General features: G+C 46.0%; 1 protein-coding gene across 19 annotated transcripts in view; it reads left to right on the forward strand.

The window, feature by feature from the left end:
• Positions 1-23,787, forward strand: part of inpp4b (inositol polyphosphate-4-phosphatase type II B) — a 996,728-nt gene that overhangs the window by 918,769 nt on the left and 54,172 nt on the right. For 18 of the 19 annotated variants that reach the window (XM_068043111.1, XM_068043134.1, XM_068043119.1 and 15 more), the window contains one exon: positions 8,962-9,074. In XM_068043111.1, coding sequence (XP_067899212.1) covers positions 8,962-9,074 — 113 coding nt within the window. Of the gene's footprint in view, positions 1-8,961; positions 9,075-23,787 lie in introns of those variants that run through there. The other variant, XM_068043194.1, reaches the window with a different exon arrangement.

Raw genomic sequence — 23,787 nt, forward strand, 5'->3', positions numbered from 1 at the left:
TCTGTCTGTCTCTCTCTCTCTCCGCCCGTCTGTCTCTCTCTCTCCTCTCTCTCCGCCCGTTCTGTCTCTCTCTCTCTCTCTCTCTCGCCCGTCTGTCTGTCTCTCTCTCTCTCTCTCCGCCCGTCTGTTCTCTCTCTCTCTCTCTCTCTCCGCCCGTCTGTCTCTCTCTCTCTCTCTCTCTCCGCCTCTGTCTGTCTCTCTCTCTCTCTCTCTCTCTCTCTCCGCCCGTTCTGTCTCTCTCTCTCTCTCTCTCTCTCGCGCCCGTCTGTCTCTCTGTTTGTCTGTCTCCGCCCGTCTGTCTGTCTCTCTTTCTCTCCGCCCGTCTCTCTCTCTCTCTCTCTCTCTCCGCCCGTCTGTCTCTCTCTCTCTCTCTCCGCCCGTCTGTCTCTCTCTCTCTCTCTCGCCGCCCGTCTGTCTCTCTCTCTCTCTCTCCGCCCGTCTGTCTGTCTGTCTCTCTCTCCGCCCGTCTGTCTCTCTCTCTCTCTCTCTCCGTCTGTCTGTCTCTCTCTCTCTCTCTCGCCCGTCTGTCCGTCTCTCTCTCTCTCTCTCCGCCCGTCTGTCTGTCTGTCTCTCTCTCTCTCTCTCTCCGCCCGTCTCTCTCTCTCTCTCTCTCCGCCGTCTGTCTGTCTGTCTCTCTCTCTCCGCCCGTCTGTCTGTCTCTCTCTCTCTCTCTCTCTCCGCCCGTCTGTCTGTCTCTCTCTCTCTCTCTCTCCGCCCGTCTGTCTCTCTCTCTCTCTCTCTCTCTCTTCCGCCCGTCTGTCTCTCCTCTCTCTCTCTCTCTCTCCGCCCGTCTGTCTCTCTCTCTCTCTCTCTCTCTCCGCCCGTCTGTCTCTCTCTCTCTCTTCTCTCCCTCGCTCTCTCTCTCTCTCTCTCTCTCTCTCTCTCTCTCTCTCCTCTCTCTCGCCCGTCTGTCTCTCTCTCTTCGCTCCGTCTGTCTCTCTCTCTTTCTCTCCGCCCGTCTGTCTCTCTCTCTCTCTCCCGCCCGTCTGTCTGTCTCTCTCTCTCTCTCTCTCGCCGTCTCTCTCTCTCTCTCTCCGTTCGTCTGTCTCTCTCTCTCTCTCTCTCCGCCGCGTCTGTCTCTCTCTCTCTCTCTCTCTCTCTCTCTCTCTCTCTCCGCCCGTCTGTCTCTCTCTCTCTCTCTCTCTCTCCGCCCGTCTGTCTGTCTCTCTCTCTCTCTCTCCTCCGCCCGTCTGTCTGTCTCTCTCTCTCTCTCTCCGCCCGTCTGTCTGTCTCTCTCTCTCTCTCGTCTCTGTCTCTTCTCTCTCTCTCCGCCGTCTGTCTGTCTCTCTCTCTCTCTCTCCGCCCGTCTGTCTGTCTCTCTCTCTCTCTCTCCTCTCGCCCGTCTGTCTCTCTCTCTCTCTCTCCGCCCGTCTGTCTCTGTCTCTCTCTCCCTCTCCGCCCGTCTGTCTCTCTCTCTCTCCGCATGTCTGTCCGTCTCTCTCTGTCTCTCTCTCTCTCCGCCCGTCTGTCTCTCTCTCTCTCTCTCTCTCTCTGCCCGTGTCTCTCTCTCTCTCTCCGCCCGTCTGTCTCTCTCTCTCTCTCTCTCTCTCTCTCTCTCTCCGCCCGTCTGTCTCTCTGTCTGTCTCTCTCTCTCTCTCCGCCCGTCTGTCTCTCTCTCTCTCTCTCTCTCGCCCGTCTGTCTCTCTCTCTCTCTCTCTCTCTCTCTCGCCCGTCTGTCTCTCTCTCTCTCTCTCCGCCCGTCTGTCTCTCTCTCTCTCTCTCTCCGCCCGTCTGTCTCTCTCTCTCTCTCTCTCCGCCCGTCTGTCTCTCTCTCTCTCTCTCCGCCCGTCTGTCTCTCTCTCTCTCTCTCTCCGCCCGTCTGTCTCTGTCTCTCTCTCTCTCCGCCCGTCTGTCTCTCTCTCTCTCTCTCTCTCTCTGCCCGTGTCTCTCTCTCTCTCTCCCGCCCGTCTGTCTCTCTCTCTCTCTCTCTCTCTCTCTCTCTCCGCCCGTCTGTCTCTCTCTCTCTCTCTCTCTCTCTCTCTCTCCGCCCGTCTGTCTCTCTGTCTCTGTCTCTCTCTCTCTCTCTCCGCCCGTCTGTCTCTCTCTCTCTCTCTCTCTCTCTCTCTCTCTCTCCGTCTGTCTCTCTCTCTCTCTCTCCGCCCGTCTGTCTCTCTCTCTCTCTCTCTCTCCGCCCGTCTGTCTCTCTCTCTCTCTCTCTCCTCCGCCCGTCTGTCTCTCTCTCTCTCTCCTCTTCTCTCTCCTCGCCCGTCTGTCTCTCTCTCTCTCTCTCTCCGCCCGTCTGTCTCTCTCTCTCGGTCTCTCTCTCTCCGTCTGTCTGTATCTCTCTCTCTCTCCGCCCGTCTGTCTGTCTGACTCTCTCTCTCTCTCTCTCCGCCCGTCTGTCTGTCTGTCTCTCTCTCTCTCTCCGCCCGTCTGTCTGTCTGTCTCTCTCTCTCTCTCCGCCCGTCTGTCTCTCTCTCTCTCTCTCTCTCCGCCCGTCTGTCTGTCTCTCTCTCTCTCTCCGCCCGTCTGTCTCTGTCTCTCTCTCTCTCTCCGCCCGTCTGTCTCTGTCTCTCTCTCTCTCCGCCCGTCTGTCTCTGTCTCTCTCCCTCTCCGCCCGTCTGTCTCTCTCTCTCCGCCCGTCTGTCTCTCTCTCTCTCTCTCTCCGCCCGTCTGTCTCTCTCTCTCTCTCTCTCTCTCGCCTGTCTGTCTGTCTGTCTCTCTCTCGCATGTCTGTCCGTCTCTCTCTCTCTATCCGCCCGTCTGTCTCTCTCTCTCTCTCTCTCTCTCCGCCCGTCTGTCTCTGTCTCTCTCTCCCTCTCCGCCCGTCTGTCTGTCTCTCTCTCCGCATGTCTGTCTCTCTCTCTCTCTCTCTCTCTCTCTCTGCCCGTCTCTCTCTCTCTCTCTCTCCTGCATGTCTGTCTCTCTCTCTCTCTCTCCGCATGTCTGTCCGTCTCTCTCTGTCTCTCTCTCTCTCTCCGCCCGTCTGTCTCTCTCTCTCTCTCTCTCTCTCTCTCTCTGCCCCGTCTCTCTCTCTCTCTCTCCGCATGTCTGTCTCTCTCTCTCTCTCTCCGCCCGTCTGTCTCCTCTCTCTCTCTCTCCGCCTGTCTGTCTCTCTCTCTCTCTCTCTCTCTCCGCCCGTCTGTCTCTCTCTCTCTCTCTCCGCCCGTCTGTCTGTCTCTCTCTCTCTCCGCCCGTCTGTCTCTCTCTCTCTCTCTCCGCCCGTCTCTCTCTCTCTCTCTCTCTCTCTCTCTCTGCCCGTCTCTCTCTCTCTCTCTCCGCCTGTCTGTCTCTCTCTCTCTCCGCCCGTCTGTCTCTCTCTCTCTCTCTCCGCCCGTCTCTCTCTCTCTCTCTCTCTCTCTCTCTCCTCTGCCCGTCTGTCTCTCTCTCTCTCTCTCCGCCCGTCTGTCTCTCTCTCTCTCTCTCTCCGCCCGTCTGTCTCTCTCTCTCTCTCGCTCTCCCGCCTGTCTGTCTCTCTCTCTCTCGCCTCTCCGCCTGTCTGTCTCTCTCTCTTCTCTCTCTCTCTCCGCCCGTCTGTCTCTCTCTCTCTCTCTCTCCGCCGTCTGTCTCTCTCTCTCTCTCTCCGCCCGTCTGTCTCTCTCTCTCTCTCTCTCCCGCCGTCTGTCTCTCTCTCTCTCTCTCTCTCCGCCCGTCTGTCTCTCTCTCTCTCTCTCTCTCTCCGCCCGTCTGTCTCTCTCTCTCTCTCTCCGCCCGTCTGTCTCTCTCTCTCTCTCTCCGCCCGCGTCTGTCTCTCTCTCTCTCTCTCTCCGCCCGTCTGTCTCTCTCTCTCTCTCTCCGCCCGTCTGTCTCTCTCTCTCTCTCTCCGCCGTCTGTCTCTCTCTCTCTCTCTCTCCGTCTGTCTGTCTCTCTCTCTCTCTCTCGCCCGTCTGTCTGTCTCTCTCTCTCTCTCTCTCTCCGCCCGTCTGTCTGTCTCTCTCTCTCTGTCTCTCTCTCTCTCTCTCCGCCCGTCTGTCTCTGTCTCTCTCCCTCTCCGCCCGTCTGTCTGTCTCTCTCTCTCTCCGCCCGTCTGTCTGTCTCTCTCTCTCTCTCTCCGCCCGTCTGTCTCTCTCTCTCTCTCTCCGCCGTCTGTCTCTCTCTCTCTCTCTCCGCCCGTCTGTCTCTCTCTCTCTCTCTCCGCCCGTCTGTCTCTCTCTCTCTCTCTCCGTCTGTCTGTCTCTCTCTCTCTCTCCGCCCGTCTGTCTGTCTCTCTCTCTCTCTCTCTCCTCCGCCCGTCTGTCTGTCTCTCTCTCTCTGTCTCTCTCTCTCTCCGCCCATCTGTCTCTGTCTCTCTCCCTCTCCGCCCGTCTGTCTGTCTCTCTCTCTCTCCGCCCGTCTGTCTGTCTCTCTCCCTCTCCGCCCGTCTGTCTGTCTCTCTCTCTCTCCGCCCGTCTGTCTGTCTCTCTCTCTCTCCGCCCGTCTGTCTGTCTCTCTCTCTCTCCGCCCGTCTGTCTGTCTCTCTCTCTCTCTGCCCGTCTGTCTGTCTGTCTCTCTCTCCGCATGTCTGTCCGTCTCTCCCTCTCTCTCTCTCTCTCTCTCTCTCTCTCCGCCCGTCTGTATTTATGTGTATGTATGTATATATATATATATATATACACGCATGTTACCTTTTAAGTGCACAATTCATCAATGCCCATAAATGATTTATGTCATTAATCAAAAGTTTTGACTTTCTTACCTAAGGTGCAACCCCCCACCCCCTCCCCCCCCCCCCCCCCCCCCCACCACCACCCCTCCCCCTCCCCCCCACTCACCCCTCCAACCTCGCCAGGGCCTGCCGGACTGACCCCAGCACTCCCAGACCCCACTTACCAGGTTGGGAGGACACCGTCCTTTTGTGGCGTCCCCGTCTTCCAAGTGCAGTCCTCACCGTGGACACACTCCTGGTGATGCTGCTGAGCTCCCAGCTTTCTGATTGGCCAGCACAGCAGCCCCAATAGCACTCAAATAGTTGTGTATCCCCCTGTAAAATGCAGCTCTGGATCCGTTAGAATGGCAAAACAGGGTTCCCCCCTTTTTGCTGCTTTCAGGCCTATCGATGCAGAAGGAGGCCATTCGATCCATTGTGTCTGTGCCAGTCGAAAAACAGCTATCCAGCCTATTTCCACTTTCCAGTTCTTGGGTCTGTAGTCCTTTTGGTTATGGCACCTCAAGTGCATATTCAAGTATTTTTAAAATGCAATAGTGTTCCTGCTTCTACCACTCTGATGCAGTGACCTCCACCATTCTCGTGTGAAAAATTTCTCCTCAACTCCCCTCTAATCCTTTTGCCAATTATTTTAAATCTATGCACCTTGGTTGTTGACCTGTCTGTTAAGGGAAATTTGTCCTTCCTATTCTGTCTATCCAGGCACCTCTTAATTTTATACACCTCAATTGAACCTCCATTCAGTCTTTTCTGTTCTAAAGAAAACAGCCCTAGTCTGTCCAGTCTTTCCTCAGAGCTAAGATTCTTCACTCCTCTGCACCCTTTCTAGTACAAATACATCCTTCCTGTAACGTGGTGACCAGAACTGTGCACAGTACTGTAGCTGTGGCCTAATTAGCATTTTATACAGTTCCAGCTCCCTGCTGTTCTATGTCTTGGCTAATAAAGGAAAGTATCGCATATGCCCTCTTAACCACTTTATCTTCCTGTCCTGCTACCTTCAGGGAACTGCACTTCAAGGTCCCTCTGTTCCTCTATGCTTCTCAGTATCCTTCCATTTATTGTGCATTCCCTTGCCTTGTTTGCCCTCCCAAAATGCATTTCCTCACATTTCTTCAGATTGAATTCTGTTTGCCACTTTTCTGCCCACCTGACCAGTTCATTGATATCTTCCTGCAATCTACAGCTTTCTTCTTCACAATCAACTACACAACCAATTTTTGTACCAGCTGCAAACTTCTTATTCATGACCAATACGTTTAAGTCTAAATCATTGATATATACCATGAAAAGCAAGGGATTTAGTACTGAGCCCTGTGGAACTCCACTGGAAACAGCTTTGCAGTCACAGAAACACCTGACGACCATTACCCTTTTCTTCCTGCCACTGAGCTAATTTTAGATTCAACTTGCCACTTTCTCTTGGATCCCATGGGCTCTTACTTTTCTGGCCAGTTTGTCATATGGGACCTTTGCAAAAGCCATGCTGAAATCCATGTAAACTGCATCAAACATGCTACCCTCTTTGACCATCCATGGTTCCTGCTCGAAAACATGATCATCTGTTTAATAAATGCATGCTAATTGTCCTTGATTGATTTGTGCCTTTCTAAATGACCATTTATGCTGTCCCTCAGACTATTTTCCAATAATTTGCCCTCCACCAAGGTTAGGCTAACTGACTTGTAATTACTTGGTTCATCCCTTCCTTCCTTTATAAACAATAGTACATTAGCAGTCCGCTAGTCCTCTGGCATCACACCTGAAGCCAAAGAGGATTGGAAAATGATGGTCACAGCCTCCATTATTTCTTCCTTGCTTGCCTTAGCAGTCTGGGATACATTTCATCCTGGCCTGATGATTTATCCACTTTCAAAGATTCTAAACTCTTGATATTTTCTCTCTCAGTATGTTTATCCCACCTAATCCCACCTTCTCAAAGGCAATGAGGGTGAGGCAATAAATGCTGGCCTTTGCCAGTGACGTTCATATCCTACGAATTGATTAAAAAAAATACCTCCTCCTCCTTAACTACAATGTTGACAAATAAAGACGCAAAGTATTCATTAAGAAGCATGACCACATTTTCCTCCTCCAGACACAAGTTATCTTTTGGATCTCTAATCAGCCTTAATCTCTTGCCAAGTCCTGGAGAACCTACAGAGCAGGTTGACCAAGATGATGCCAGGGATGAGGGTATTTAGTTACGTGGACAGACTGGAGAAGCTGGGACTGTTCTCCCTAGAGCAGAGATTAGATTAGATTAGAGATACAGCACTGAAACAGGCCCTTCGGCCCACCGAGTCTGTGCCGACCATCAACCACCCATTTATACTAATCCTACACTAATCCCATATTCCTACCAAACATCCCCACCTGTCCCTATATTTCCCTACCACCTACCTATACTAGTGACAATTTATGATGGCCAATTTACCTATCAACCTGCAAGTCTTTTGGCTTGTGGGAGGAAACCGGAGCACCCGGAGAAAACCCACGCAGACACAGGGAGAACTTGCAAACTCCACACAGGCAGTACCCAGAATCGAACCCGGGTTCCTGGAGCTGTGAGGCTGCAGTGCTAACCACTGCGCCACTGTGCCGCCCGTGTTAAGGGGAGCCCAAATACATCAAGGTATTCAAAATTATATGGGGTTTTGCGAGAGCAAGTAGAGAGAAACTGTTTCTTCTAGTAGGTGTGTCATTAACCAGAGGTCGGAGATTTATGTGATTGGCATCCTTTCATCTGTGAGAATGCAGCCTCAAAATTTTTTTGCTGAGGTCAAATGAAATCAATTGCTGCACTTCAAGGCTGAACTGTCCTCTCCATTTGTTTTTTGGCTGCGTAGCCTGAGCAGGATTTGGAGAGACAGACTTGCCCAGCATCTGCATCTCCCTCTCAACCTTATAGACTGAGTCTAGTGGAAGGGTCGGCCCCCTATGTCTGGAGCCCATTCGGTTGTAGGGGTTAAGACGACACCTTCGACAGTGCAGTACTCCCCCAGTGTGAAGTGTCAGCCTTGATTTTTGTGCTCAAGCCCGAGAATTGGTCTTGAACCTGGAACCTTGTGACTCAGAGCCAAGAGTGCTACCAACTGAACCATGTAGATTCAAGATATTTGGCAAAAGAACTATAAGGGAAATGAGGAGCAATTTCTTGACACAGAGGGTTGTTAAGATCTGGAAAGCACCACCTGAAAGAGTGGTGGAATCAGATTCCACAGGAAGTTGTAAAAGGCAATTGGACATATACTTGAAGAGGACTAATTTGCAGGGTTAAGAGGTAAAAAGCTGGGGTGTGAGACTAAATTGGTTAGCACTTCCAAAGAGCTGGCAAAGAAATGACGGACCAAACAACTTCCTTCTGTGCTATACGGTTCTATGATTCTATTACTTACTTACTTACATTTTTAGAGCCACCTTCCCCACTACGACCAACACCCCCCCCCCACCCCCGACCCCCGCCACCCCAAAAAAAGTTCATCAAAATGAGAACAGTAATCAAGACCACTGCATTAAATGCGTCTGTTTTTGGACTGTTATTGCTATCATTCACCACATGACACTGAGCTCGTTCTGTCCAGAACTACAGTAAATGGACTTTTTACATAGTTGTCCACACAAAATAACATTTTTATTACTTGTCCCGTCAATCCTCAGAGATTTTACACAGTAAACATTTTAATTACGTGCAAGACTTGTATCATAACTTCAACATTTGGAAATTCTCTTACAGGTACAGGCTAAAATCATGTCTTTTTAACCGTAAATGGCACATGCTGTATCATAAAGTAATGGGATGTGGGTTTACATGTTCTGTCCTATCGTTGTATATCAAATTTCTGCAGAGGTGCCAAAGAGTCCAGATGTTGCCCAAAGGGTGGAAGGAAAAACTTGGCCCACTCTCATGCATTGCTAATGACTTATCTGATAGAATCACTGACTTAGAAAACCTGTAAATAGTTTACTAGATCACCCACCCAGCTGTCAACTTCAGGTCAAATGCAGAGATCAGGAAACTGGGGAAGGTGAAAAAAATCCTTTTTTTAAAAAAAAGAGTAAGTCTCATTCCACGTAAAATGGACTAGTAAATCAATTTAAAAGTTAATTCTGTTAATTAGTTCAGAAATCAGTATTGCAGACCTCCTAATGAGCACTTTTTCCTATTTTACATCCATATTTCGTAGTGGGATCCCCTTTAAATACAGGAATTCCAAACAATATGGACACCAGCTTTAATATCACAAAATATGTGATTGACCTCAGAAATAATCAATGCAGCAGTAGTTTAGTACTTGATATTTTCTCTGTGGTTCAATAATAACCTTTGTGGTTACTTAATAACTTATGATTTACTTTGTCCCCTTTTTTTGCAGGTCTGCCTCGATTTCAAACTCAGATTGATATAAAAGAACTATTTCAAAGCCTTAGTCAAAACATCCAAGTTAGGAAAAGAAAAAATGTGGAAGTCCTAAAACTTGCTGCTTCAGTAAGTTCCATTTGTTTATTTAAATAAATAAAAAAAAACACCCTTTCATAAATTGTAATTTTTATTTGTTTTCATTAAGAGTAAGCATTGTATCTTATTCCAAACTCCAAGCAACAGGCAACCATACACCATATAATAAGTCCAGTCTGGCTATAGCAATGGTCTCGGACTTAGAAAAATGAAAGTTTTGCACTTGTACCACATTCAGACAAGTACGTACATGTCTACTGTCTTGTTCGTGTTCTAAAAACTGTTTCAAATATAAGTGGCTGCTCAGCTGCCCTGTCCCTAACTAAAATTTGGTCTGCTATCATCAACTACCATTGGCATCCTATTCGCAATGCGTTGACAATCATTGTCTCATTTACAGATACCTCCACAACCTCTCTCTTTCTTAAAGCTAAGCATATGAGTAAGTAATAAAAGCAAGAAATGCTGGAAATACTCATCAGGTCTGGCAGCATCTGTGGAGAGAGAAGCAGAGTTAACATTTCAGGTCAGTGACCCGAAACATTAACTCTGTTTCTCTCTCCACAGATGCTGCCAGACATGCTGAGTATTTCCGCATTTCTTGTTTTTATTTCAGATTTCCAGCATCTGCAGTATTTTGCTTTTATCATATGAGTAAGTACTCTGACATTCCCACTATGAACTATTTGCCTACTTCTACAACAAATTCCAGTTTAGGACATAGTATAGCCAACACATTTGCGTTCACATGTACAAATCACCCTTTTTTTTAAGTTGTCATCTTCTCTGGACTGTAGTGTTTGCCTGCCACTGGCTTCCAATTCCTGGTCAGTTATGAGATGCTGTGTTCATACCTGCCTATTGTCTACTTTCTGTTTGTCACTCAGTCTTGTTTCAGCTGGTGAATAGCAGATGAATTAGTTTCTTGTCATAATAAATTAGAGTGGCATTTACTATTTGGGAGTATATATAATACCTATGCTATGCTCACTTTGGAATAATCCAATATGAAAGATATTGATAATTGAAAATTCCAGTTAATTTACAGCAGAAATACAACACAATGCTGAGTGAAATGCAGTGTAACTTTTACTTATCAAAGGCATCAAACACTGAAGGTCGACTTTTATGCCCCACCGACCTCATTACAGATGAAAATAGAGGCAGCATCCTGCCCTCCAGCTCGGTGCTGCACGCCATTCCCTCTGGATTTGGAAGGGAGTTGCTTCAGTGTGATAAAGAGAGATTTAAAGTAACTGAAGTCGCATGCCGACAAATTGGGCCCACACAAGCCTCTTGGTCCAGGTTAAAATCAGAGCTTGAGTTTCACACTTAGATGCAATATTAACACTTGTTTAATTTAATAACATCAGCAATAATATGACTAATATCATCACAACTATTACGACCAGGTGAGGAAGGGTGGCTCAACTTCCTTTTTGCCCCTTCTCTGCTTTGACTGCAACAGGGTTTATCCTTTTCACGCAGTGATTTAACTTACCACCTCAGTGAGCACTTGCTCCTGTTAGACTGATTTTTTTGCAAATGAACCAATCAGACAGGTTTTCTTGAGTTTAAACAAGAAAGATGTAAATTTATTAACCTGATCACTCTAAACCAGTTAAAATTATTAAAATACACGACGCATCCACGCCAACATTCACACAACAGCCACACGCGCACACAAATAGATTACAGAGGGAAAGACAGATTGGGAGGTTGGAGTAAAGTCTGTAATTAATGGAATTTAAATACTGAAGTTTAGCCCCAGAGTCCTTAGTTGAAATTGTAGTCCTGAAGTCCTTGCTGGACCACACACAGTTCGGACTTGCTTCTCAGGTTCCGGAAGGCAAAGAGGGGCTTTATCCGTGTCCCCCAGTTGCTGGCTGTGCTGGGCTATAGGTTTGCAGCTGAGGCTTTGCAAGAACTTTACTGGAGAGAGAGAGAGAGAGGGATTGTAGCTCTCTTGCTGGCTTATAGTTACAGTCTCCTTCTGAGGCACAATTCACAAACTCCCAGAGTTACACAAGTAGTCATGTGATGTGACCACCTCTTTCTTTGAAACAGCATCTTCTGGAATGATCTTTGAAATTTAAGGCCGTTCCGACATACTTGGTGGGGTGGGGGGGGGGGGGGGGTGGGGGTTGGCTCTTCCACAGTCAATGGGTGTCGATAGTTTTTGATGACCGTGTTGACAAAACAATTTTAGGTAATTTAATCAGAGAGCACCCCATTGGTCTGGCTAGACTGTCTCCAGCCAGCCTTTGGCTTCTCATGTGCAAATTGTGTGTGGCCATCTCGGCTGCTTGCTGTTCTGTTTTTTAAAAGTTATTTGTAAAAATCTTAGTAAAAGTCTCAGACAAAGTTCCACATGACGAAATTAATATTTCTTTTTGGCATGTGAGGTTTCCGTCACACAATGTTAGGTATTGCCATTACAGTAATGGCAAGTTCACTCATTAACAGAATCTAAAACATCATAAACACAATTGTTTAGTTACAGTGTAACAGAATTAGATTTGATAGCCAAGATTATTATATGATCTTAGCAAGTTTAAATTCACAATCTATTTTCAGCTTATCAGTGATAGGTCTGCATTGCTAAAGCTGTTGTTTGGTAATGCCACATAAAATCTCTCCTTAAATAGTATTCCAGCATTGGTGTTGGACAGTGCTGCTTTTTCCAATGATGCTTTAGGATCACCTATAGTATGTATCCGTGGTGAATTGTCATCATCCTCTTTCTTCAGCATCTCCTTTCTAGTTTAGCTAATCCTGATACTAATTTTTTTCTGTAGTTTGCACTTTCTTTTAAGTGTTTAGAAACTTATATTGTCAAATTAACTATTGGAACATACATTAAATTCTATACAAAGTAGCTTAAGTTTTTTAACTTTTAATTCTTAAACTCTCAACATTTCAAAAACAACTTGCACCTTCCAACCTTCTTTGCAAGCCCTCAACAATTTCCCAACACTGCTCTGTAAATGCTTACTGTTTTGGTAATCAGTGTTTAATGCCAGTTTTCTCAAATCATCATGCAGAAAATTCCACTTCAGATAGCCTAAGCAATCAGAGGTCAACTTGGAAAGATAGATTTCTTTCCAAGTATTGTCAAGTGGCCAGCCATGATTTAAAACATCATAACTGATAACTTAAAAGGATAGCATCTTGAACTGGTAAGAGTGGAGAAGGTTGGATGCACATTGGCTCTTTGCCATATGACTGTATCTAATCCGATGTCCAAGGCAGCTTGATGAGAGAAACAAAGTCCTTCCCTGTTTTGGTGACACAGTCTTATTATAGATGGAGTGAACTGCCATTTATTTTGAAGACTTAAATTGTGAAATAATCTCTTTGATTGCACAACAGTTTTCTTACAACTAGGTTAAGGTAAATAATTCACTTTCTTATAGATATCATTAATTGGCATCCATTATTAATTTTTCAAATATAAAAGAAAAATGCTGCGGATGCTGGAAATCTGAAATAAAAACAGAAAGTGTTGGAAATACCTGAATATTTGAAGGATGGTGTCATAGAATCACAGAATGTTTATGGCACAGAAAGAGGCCACTTGGCCCATCATGTCTGCACCAACCAGAAAAAAGCCCCAGCCTAATCCCACTTTCCAGCATTTGGTCCGTAGCCCTGCAGGTAATGGCACTTCAGATGCATATCCAGGCACCTTTTAAATGAGATGAGGTTTTCTGCCTCTACTACCCTTTCAAGCAGTGATTACCAGACCACCCCACTCCCCACCCTCTGGGTGAAAAACATTTTCCTCATCTCCTCTCTAATCTTTTGACCAATCACTTTAAATCTATACCCTCTAGTCACTGACCCGTCTGCTACAGTAAATAGGCTCTTCCCATTCACTATATCCAGGCCCCTTACAATTCTGTACATCTCAATCAAATCTCCCCGCAACCTATCCAATCCTGCCTCATAGCTACAATTTTCCAGTTCAAGCAACATCCTCGTAAACTTCCTCTGTACCCTCTCTAATGCAGTTACATCCTTTCTGTAATGAGGTGAACAGAACTGCACACAGTACTGAAGTTGTGGCCCAACTAATGATTTATACAGTTCCAGCATAAGCTCCTTCCTCTTATATTCAGTGTCTCAGCTGATAAAGGAAAGGATTCCATATGCTTTCTTAACCACCTTATCGACCCATCCTGCTACCTTCAAGAATCTGTGGACATTCACTCCAAGGTCCCTCATTTCCTCTACACCTCTCAGTATCCTCTCATTTATTGTGTATTCCTTTGCCTTTTTTGACCTCCCCAAATGCATCACCTCACACTTCTCTGGGTTAAATTCCATTTGCCACTTTTCTACCCACCTGACTAGTCCATTGATATCTTCATGCAGTCTACAGCTATCCTCCTTGCTATCAACCACGCGGCCAATTTTTATGTCATCTGCAAATTTATTGATCGTTCTCCCTATATTTATGTCCAAATCATTAATATAGACCACAAAAGCAGGGAACCTAGTACTGAGCCCTGTGGAAACAGCCTTATTGTTGCAAAAACACCCATCAACAATTGCCCTTTATTTCCTGCCACTGAGCTAATTTTGTATCTAGCTTGCTATATTCCCCTAGATCCAACGGGCTTTTGTTGTTTTTTTTAACCAGTCTTCCATGTGGGGCCTTGTCAAAAGCCTTGCACATTATCCTCAGTGTGAAGACAGGACTTGGTCTCCACAAGTTGTGCCGTGTTCACTGCGACCCTTATTGTCATGGACAGATACATCTGCACTAGGTAGATTGGTGAGAACGAGATCAAGTAGGTTTTCCATTCGTGTTCATTTTCTCGCTGCCTGCCACAGGCCCAGTCCGGCCGCCAAGTCCTTCAGGACTCAGCCAGCTTGGTCAATAGTGGTGCCACCGAGCCACTTTGTGTGTGGACATTGAGGTGTCCACCCAATGTATATTCTGTACCCTTGCTACCTTCAGTGCTTCTTCCAATTATTGTTCAACATGGAGGAGTACTGATTCATCAGCTGAGGAAGGACAGTAGATGGTAATCAACAGATATTTCCTTGCCCATGTTTGACCTGATGCCATAAGCCTTCATGGCATTCAGAGTCAATGTTGAGGACTCCAGGGCCACTCCCTCCTGATTGTATACCCTTGTACTGCCACCTCTGTTGGTTGGACAGGACATATCCAGGGATGGTGATGGAGGAGTCCAGGACATTGACTGTGAGGTATGATTCTCTGAGTATGACTATGTCAGGCTGTTGCTTGTCTAGTCTGTGGGAGAGCTCTCCCAATTTTGACACAGCTCCCCAGATGTTAGTGAGGAAGATTTTGCAGGGTTGACTGGATTGGTTGTGCCTTTGTCATGTCTGGTGGCTAAGTCGATGTCCTGTGATCTGCTTGGTTTTGTTCTTGATAGACATTTTCATAGCAGTTTGATATAACTGTGGGGCTTGCTAGGTTATTTTAGAGGGCAGTTAAGCATTAACCACATTATTGTGGTTCTGATGCCACATATAGGCCTGACTGGGTAAGGACAGAGATTTTCCTAAGGTAAAGGATATTCGTGAACCAGATTGCGTTTTCATGACAGTGCGGTAGTTTCATGGTCACCAATACTGTTCTTTTGTTGCAGATTTATTTACTTAACTGCATTTAATCCCCTAGTGGTGAAATTTGAACTCATGTCTCTGGACTATTAGTCCAGTAACAGAACCACTTTGCTACTATACCCTCCTCGCCCACCACCTGATTGGACCCCCACCACTAACCCTTAGTATGTGGCAACACGGTGTATACAATTGGGAGGGTGTAGCCCTGGGAGTCTTCAACATTAAATCCAGACCCCATGAGGTCTCAGGGCATCAGGTTAAACCACCATCATCATTCCTGAGTATGTCCTGTCCCACCCGGAGGACAGACCCACCAGAGAGGGCAGCGCAGTTGTATACTGTCGAGTGGGAGTTTCCTTGGGACGACTCAACATTGACTTTGGATCCCATGAAGTCTCATGGCATCAGGTCAAACGTTGACAAGGAAACCTCCTGCTGATCACCACCCACTGCCCTCCCTCAGCTGATGAATCAATACTCCTCCATGTTGAACAGCATTTGGAAGAAGCACTGAGGACAGCGAGGGCACAGAATGTACAATGTCCATCACCAAGTGTTCTCGGTAGTACCACTACTGACTAGCTGGTGGAGTCCTGAAGGACATAACTATCACGTGGTGAGACAACCAACATGAGAAAAAAATCAACTTGACCTCGTCCTCACCAATCTGTCTGTCTTGACAGTATTGATAGTAGTGGCTACTGCACAGTCCTTGATTGATAGCCTGTCCTCACACTGAAGACACCCTCCATTTTGTTTGGCACAACTACCACGCTAAATGCAATCATCATCATCTTCTTGGCATTTCTTCATGGACGAAGATTTTAGGAAGGTTGTCATCATCGGTTGCAGGCCTGCTGGTGGTAGTCAGGCCTATCCGTGACTGGCAGATTCTCCCACAGTGGGTGCAGGTGAAGGTGTAGTCGCTGCTGGGGACAAATGGATCTATTCTTCTCCTTTTCTCTTTCATGCTGGATTTTCACTCAGTCTCAAACGTGTCAGTAGCCCTCCTGATGTTGCATCTCCAGTCATCACGATCTATGGCCTGCGCTTCCCTGGTGATGGTTGATGTGGCACACAGAGGGAGACTTCATCAGGGAGTCCTTGAAACGTTTGCATGGAGCCCCTCTGTTCCTTTCACCTGTGGTCAGCTCTCCATACAACACGATCTTGGGCAGGCGACTGTCGTCCATCCGGGCAACATGACCCGCCCAATGCAGTTGGCTTTGCAGGAGGATGGCCTTGATGCTGGTGATGTTGTTTCCAGGACTTCAATGTTTGTGATGAGGTCCTGCCAGCGGATCTTGAGGATGCTGCGGAGGCAGCGCTCTAGGAGGCGGTATAGGACTCATGACAGGGCGCCATTCAGAAGGGTGGTGAAGACTACGGCTTTGTACACTGAGTTTGGTCTATGCTCTGAAGCTGTGGTTGCTCCAGACTCATTTGTAGAGTCTACCAAATGTACTGTTTGCTTTTGAGAGCCTATTGTCCACTTCCTTGTCTATGGTGGCATCAAACGAGATGATGCTCCCCAAATAAGTAAATTGTTCGACAGCATTCAGCTCGGTTCCCTCGATGCCAATGCTTGGTGGTCTATATACTTCTAGGTGTGCAGGCTGATGCAGGACTTCAGTTTTCTTAAACTGATTTTTAGTCCGCAGCGTTGTGTCACTTTGGAAAAATGTCTGACTGACTGTGAACCAGGAGAGCACAGTCATAGGCGAAAAGAAGTTCACAAATGACTTTTTTGTGTGTCTTTGTGTGAGCCTGAAGATGCCTGAGGTTGAAAAGGCCTCCATCAGTCTGGAAGCATACGTAAACTCCCTCCTTAAGGTCCTCCGTTGCCTGCTGCAGCATCATGCTGAAAAAGATTGTGCATAAAGTCGGGGCCAGCACATACCCCTGCTTCATGCCATTGGAGATTTGGAAGAGACTCGAGAGATTGCTGTTTTGCTTGACTTTTCCATACTGATTTTCATGAAACTGCTTCACCATGGCCAGGAACCTGGATGAGCATCCAAGTTTTTCAAGGATTTTTCCAAGTCCATCTCTGCTCACAGTGTCGAATGCCTTGGTGAGGCCTACGAACATGCATACAGGACTTTGTTTTGCTCACGACACTTTTCTTCCAATTGTCTGAGTGCAAATACCATGTCTGTGGTGCCTGTGTTTGCTCTGAAACCACATTGGCTCTCTGGGAGGTTTTCTTCTGCAATGGTAGGCACAAGCCTGTTCAGAAGTATTTTCGCCAGGATCTTCCCAGCAATAGAAAGAAGGGTGATCCCACAGTAGTTGGAGCAATCTGATTTTTCTCCTTTGTAATAGATGCAGTCGATTCAGAACAGATCCAGGAGCTCAAAACTGGACATCCATGAGGTGGTGTGTGCATCAGCAGCAGCAAATTTGTATTCCACCACAATTTGTAACCTCATGGCCTGGCATATCCATTATGCTACCATTACCATCAAACCAGGGGACCAGCCCTGGTTCAGTGAGGAGTATAGGATAGCATACATAAAAATGAGGTACCAACCTGGTGAAGCTACAACACAGGACTACATACATGCAAAACAGCAAGTAGCATGCTGTAGACAGAGCTAAGTGATCCCACAACTAACGAATCAGATCAGATCCAGCCCTGCCACAACGAGTTGCGAATGGCGGTGAACAATTAAACAGCTAACAGAAAGAGGAGGCATTATGAAATTCCGCACCCTCGATGATGCTTGAGCCCAGCATGTGAGTGCCAAAGACAAGGCTGATGCATTTGCAACCACCTGCAGCCAGATTTGCCGAGTGGATGATGCATCTCAGCCTCCTCCTGAGATCCTCACCATCGTAGAACCAGTCTACAGCCAATTCGATTCACTCTACCTGATATCAAGAAACTGTCTAGCGCACTGGACATAGCAGAGGTTATGGGGCCCCAACAACATTCTGATTGTAATGCTGAAGATTTATACTCCAGAACTATCCACCCGTCTAGTCAAGCTGTTCCAATACAGCTACAACATTGGCATTTACACGACAAAGTGGAAAATTGCTCAGGTTATGTCCTGCCCATAAGAAGCAGGACAAATCCAAACCGGTCAATTATCGTGCATCAACCTACACTCAATCATCACAAAGGTGATGGAAGGTGTCATTGACAGTGCTAACAAGTGGCACTTGCTCACTAAAACCTACTGATCGATGCTCAGTTTGGGTTTTGCCAGGATCACTCAGCTCTAAATCTCATTACAGCCTTGGTCCAAATGTGGACAAACGAGCTGAACTTGAGCCTTTAACATCAAGGCAGCACTTGGCCAAGTGTGGCATCAAGGAGCCCAAGTAAAATTGAAGGTGATGGAGATCAGCGGGAAAATCCTCCACTTGTTGGAGTCAAACCAATCACAAAGGAAGATGATTGTGGTTGTTGGAGGCCAATCATCTCAGCCCCAGGATATCGCTGCAGAAGTTCCTCAAGGCAGTGTCCTAGGCCCAACCATCTTCAGCTGTTTCATCAATGACTTTACTTCCAGCATAATCTAAGGAGTAGGGATGTTGACTGATGGTTGCACAGTGTTCAGTTTCATTTTCGACTCCCCAGATAATGAAATAGTCCATGCCCCTAGGCAGCAAAATCTGGACACCATTCAGGCTTGGGCTGATGGTGGCAAATAAGTGCCAGGTAATAATCATCGGCAACAAGAGAGAGCCTAACAATCACCCCTTGACATTCAACAGGGTTACCATCACTTGAATCCCCCACCATAAACACCCTGGAGATCACCAGAAGCTTAACTGGAGAAGCCACATAATTACTATGGCGACTTGAGTGGCTCAGAGGCTGGGTATTCAGCAGTAAGTGATTCCTGATTCCCCAAAATCTTTCCACCTCTACAAGGCACTAGTCAAGAGTGGAATGGAAAACTTTTCAGTTGCCTGCAAGAAGCTCAACACAATTAGGAAGTCAAAAAGGAACTATGAAATTAAATTATCAAGGAACATAAAACAAAATAGTGAAATATTTTACAGGCACATCAATAAAAAAAGGTAGGCTGGGATGGGAATAGGACCATTAAGGGATAGGCAGTATAATGCCACAGCTAACATTAGAGAGTTGGCAGAAATATTAAATAATTATTTCAGTTTGTTGACATGACATTTAATGATGACATAAACAATGAGATAAATGCATTTAAAATAAAAAAGAGGATGTATTGAATAACCTAATCAAACACGAAGAGGCTAAAACCCCTGATCCGGATAGATTACATCCACATATTTTCAAAGTATCTTGGGAAGAGAGAGAAGAGGCATTATTACACAAGCTTAATGATTCATTATGAAAAGGTGCAGTGCCAGAAAACTGGTGGATAGCTAATATAATCCCTATATTTAAGAAGTGGGACAGAACATGCCCAGGGAATTATAGACAAGTCAGCTTAATATTGATTGTAGGAAAAATAATGGAGTCCCTACTAAAGGAGAGAATAGAGGAAGAACATCTGGAAACAAAACATATAATAATGAATAGTCAGTGTGGATTTCAAAAGAGGAAAATCTTGCTTGACTAACCTTATTGAATTTTTTGAGAGGTAACAGAATAGGTAATGGTGATGTGGTAGCTGGAATTTATCTGGATTTTCAAAAGGCCTTCAATAAGGCGCCCCGTAATAGACTAATGAATAAGGTCAGAGAATGTGGAGTCAGGGGACGCGTGGCTGAATGGATCGCCAGCTGGCTTCAAGACAGAAAGTAGACAGTGGGAGTAAAGGGAAGTTATTCAGAGTGGCAGAAGGTGGGAAGTGGTGTTCCACAAGGATCAGTGCTGAGACCACGGCTGTTCACAATTTACATTAACGATTGGACTTTGGAATCTATTTCTAAATTTGCGGATGATACCAAATTGTCAGGGGGATAGTCAATACTGAGGAGAACTGCAACAAATTACAGGAGGACATTAATAAACTTGCAGAATAGGCAAATAATTGGCAAATGAAGTTCAACATGTGTGGTTGTACATTTTGGTAGGAAGAATAGGGAGGTCACTTATTACTTGGAAGGTGCGAGTCTAGGTGGGGTAGAGGAACAAAGGGATCTCAGACTACAAATACACCAAACATGAAGAGTTGCACCACAAGTTAGCAAGGCTATAAAAAAGCAAATCAAATATTAGGCTTTATTTCTAGAAGGATAGAATTGAAAAGTAGGGAGGTTATGCTAAACTTGTATCGAACTTTGGTTAGACTACAGTTAAGAGTACTGCAGAGTACGACAGGTTTGTGGCTAACTGCAACGAATTTGGCCTAACCATCAGCCTCAAGAAAACGAACATCATGGGACAGGATGTCAGAAATGCTCCATCCATCAATATCAGCATCTCGAGAGCGATGTCTCAATTCATTCCATCTTCGCTGCCTCCGGAGAATCCTTGGCATCAGGTGGCAGGACCATATCTCCAACATAGAAGTCCTCGAGACGGCCAACATCCCCAGCTTATACACCCTACTGAGTCAGTGGCGTTTGAGATGGCTTGGCCATGTGAGCCACATGGAAGATAGCAGGATCTCCAAGGACACGTTGTACAGTGAGCTCGTCACTGGTATCAGACCCACTGGCCGTCCATGTCTCCGCTTTAAAGGCGTCTGCAAACACGACATGAAATCCTGTGACATTGATCACAAGTCGTGGGAGTCAGTTGCCAGCGATCGCCAGAGCTGGTGGGCAGTCATAAAGGCGGGGCTAAAGTGTGGCGAGTCGAAGAGACTTAGCAGTTGGCAGGAAAAAAGACAGAAGCGTAAGGGGAGAGCCTACTGTGTAACAGCCCCGACAACCAATTTTTTCTGCAGCACCTGTGGAAGAGTCTGTCACTCTAGTATTGGCCTTTATAGCCACTCCAGGCACTGCTCCACAAACCACTGACCACCTCCAGGCGCTTACCCATTGTCTCCTGAGACAAGGAGGCCGAAGAAGAGTACTGCATGCTCACCATATCATAGAAAGGGTATAGAGGCATTGGAGAGGGTGCAGAGAAGATTCATAAGGATGATACCAGATATGCATAGGTATACATATCAGGAAAGGATGAGCAGGCTGGACTTGGTTTCTCTTGAAAAAAGAAAACTGAGGGGTGATCTAATAGAGGTCTTTAAAATTATGAAAGGTTTTGATAGAGTGGATACAGAGAGAATGTTTCCTCTTGTGGGGAAGAGCATAACTAGAGGCCATCAATATGATAGTCACCAAGAAATCCAATAGGGAGCTCAGAAGAAATGTCTTTACCCAAAGTGTAGTTAGAATGTGGAACTCACTACTAAGCGATTAGTATAGATGCATTTAAGGGGAATCTGGACAAGCATATGAGGGAGAAGGAAATAGAGGGTTACGGTGATAGATTTAGATGAGGAAAGATGGGAGGAGGCTAGAGTGGAGTATGTATGCCGGCATGGACTGGTTGGACCAAATGGCCTGTTTCTGTGCCGTATATCCTATATAATCCTATGACATCATCCAGGACATGGCAGCCCATCCACTACCTTAAATATTCACTCATTCCACCACCGGCTGCAGTGTGTACCATCTGCAAAATGCACTGCGGCAACTCCCCAAGGCTTCTTTAATAATACTTTCCAAATCTGTGACATCTACTACCTAGAAAAACAAGGGCAGGAGCTGCATGGGAACACCAGCACCTACAAGTTCCTCTCCAAATCACACACCATCTTGGATTGGAAAATATCACTTTTCCTTAGTCAGTGCTGGGTCAAAATTCTGGAACTCCCTACCTAATAGCACTGTGAGAATACTTTCACCATGTGGACTGCAACGGTTCAAGAAGGGTGGCTCACCATCACCTTCTTAAGGACAAATGGAAATAGGTAGTAAATGCTGGCTGTGTCAGCAATGCCCACACCTCATGACTAATTAAGTAAAAGTCACCACTCTTCTGCCTTTGGGTTGCCCACTGGGAGATCCTGCATATGTCTCCTGTAGAGCTCTGGAAGGATCTGGAGGCTAAACCATTAAAGGCAATGGCGACATTGACTGACCCGGTAACACGTGGGCAGCAGGTCATCGTCCAGTAGGCTGTAATTGTTTGTCACCACCTGATGTGACAACATTAGCCTCCTGAGATACTGCTGCTTGGACGTCTCAAGGAAACTCAGCCTCTTTTTGTACACCCTGTTTTGTGGGTAGTGTTTCCTGTGAGCTACATCCCTGTGCTGCTGCCCTCTCTGTTCTTCCTCTTCTTCTCCCCTTTCTACTGCTGCCCTCTCTCCTATCCAGCTGCAATTCTCTGAAGTGCTAGCTGCTGCTGGGGTCATATTGGTCCTCATCCAGCCTTGGCTCTACCCATCCTGGTGTGATTCCTACAAAGCATAGAAAGTAAACTCTCAGCAAAATTACTATGAACAAACACTTTCCCATTAGCAGGTAAGAAAACAGCTGTGAGTGCTGAGTATTTATTTTTGCAGTCTTTCCATGAACTTGAATCCACCCCCCACCAATAGCCATGGTTTTCTCACCTTGCCTTCACTGGCAAGTTTCAGGAGGCAAGGGAAACCCATGGCTAGGCCTTAAATTTGGATGCGAGTTTAAGTATTGCTCCATTTAAGCGATTAGCATATGTTAACAGCTAACTGCCTCTCCTGAGAGGTTTGTATGCATGCGGCCGAACATACTCAAGTTAAATGTGGAAGTTGGTGCTGGCTTTCTGCGCACTCGCATTTTTGATACTCCGGCCGCACCCAATCTATGTGCTCCTCCTGACTAAATATCCCCCCAACACATCTGTCTCTCTGAAAATGATTGGTGTTTGTCCTCAGCAAAATAGCACTATAACCATGTTGATTTTCTGTAATTAGGGTTAAAATTCTCTCCCTTTTTACCCATACCTGAAAAAGTAATCCAGTCAATTATTACCTGCTGATTGAGATATCCATTACCATCACTGGTGAACCTTATTTCAGGCTCATAGAACACCTGAATGTCACCAGTAATGATATTTAAGTTTAACCTTTTTTCCTAGATCAGAAGATAGCTTGGGTGCAGACAGTGGCTTATTTCAATTGATGGTCGGGCTTAATCTATATTTACCCATTTGAAGCTGATAGGCCTGCCAGTTTTAGACTGTCGACATTTCTGCAGTTTCTGGTTTTATATGTAGGTTTGCAATCCCCAGTCCTTTCGCACCTCCACACTACATTGGTAATTCCAGGCTTAAGCATGACATTTATCTTGCATTCTTTGGCTTTTCCGCAAATACACTAGAAGTGCAGCTTGCCTCTTTGCCAGGCAGCTGTGGAGAATCAAGTGAAAAGGAAATAAAAAGGAAAGAAAAGAGAGAGAAGAGGATATATGGGAGAAATATGTCAAATGGCTCCCTTTTTGGAGTGATGAAAATGGACCCACGTTTTATCTACCTGCTTGCAGCATTGTGAAGTTGAGGAAGGCACAGCATCACTTAGTACTGAACACAGGCATTTTAAAGGGACATGGTCTTCAACTCATCAGTGGCTGCGGTTGTTAATTCTTAAAATCAGCTGACAGTATAGTCAGTTCTTTTCAGTTATCAAAATGGCAGTTCAACAAGCCCCTGACTTTATTTTAAAGGTCTACATCAGTTTGGTGGTGTCTGCTATTGCGCTGCAGCCTATATCCAGTCTTTGTCATGTGAGAGCATCTCTTCTAGGTAATTTCAGTGAAAATTGTGCCAAGTGTTTAGTAAATGTCAATGAAATCCTTAGTGAATGTATGAATTTTGAGACAGTCTTAAAGAAAGATAAAGAAGTAAAGAAGCAGATGGGTACAGGGAGGCATTTCTAAAGAGCAGGAGCTAGGTAGCGGAAAGCTCTGTTTCCAATGGTGAGGGTGAAAATGGTATGCACAGGAAATCCGAGCCATAAGACAGAATAGTCTGTGAGAGAAACTAGGTCTGGAGATGTTTGCAGAGGTAGTGAAGAAATTTGAAGATTAGGTCGAGAATCTTAAATTAACGTGAAGTGATAGGGAGCTAGTTTAGTTCTGTAAAGATAACAGTTACCAACACAAAAAATAGAGACAGAATTTATCTCATTAGCCAGTGCATTTTCAAGTATATTATATTCACGCCTGTGAAATGCACAGCATTCACCACTAGATGGGCCAAATGTTC

Source organism: Heterodontus francisci, chromosome 1 (genome assembly GCF_036365525.1).
Source record: "Heterodontus francisci isolate sHetFra1 chromosome 1, sHetFra1.hap1, whole genome shotgun sequence".
Taxonomy (NCBI): Eukaryota; Metazoa; Chordata; class Chondrichthyes; order Heterodontiformes; family Heterodontidae; genus Heterodontus; species Heterodontus francisci.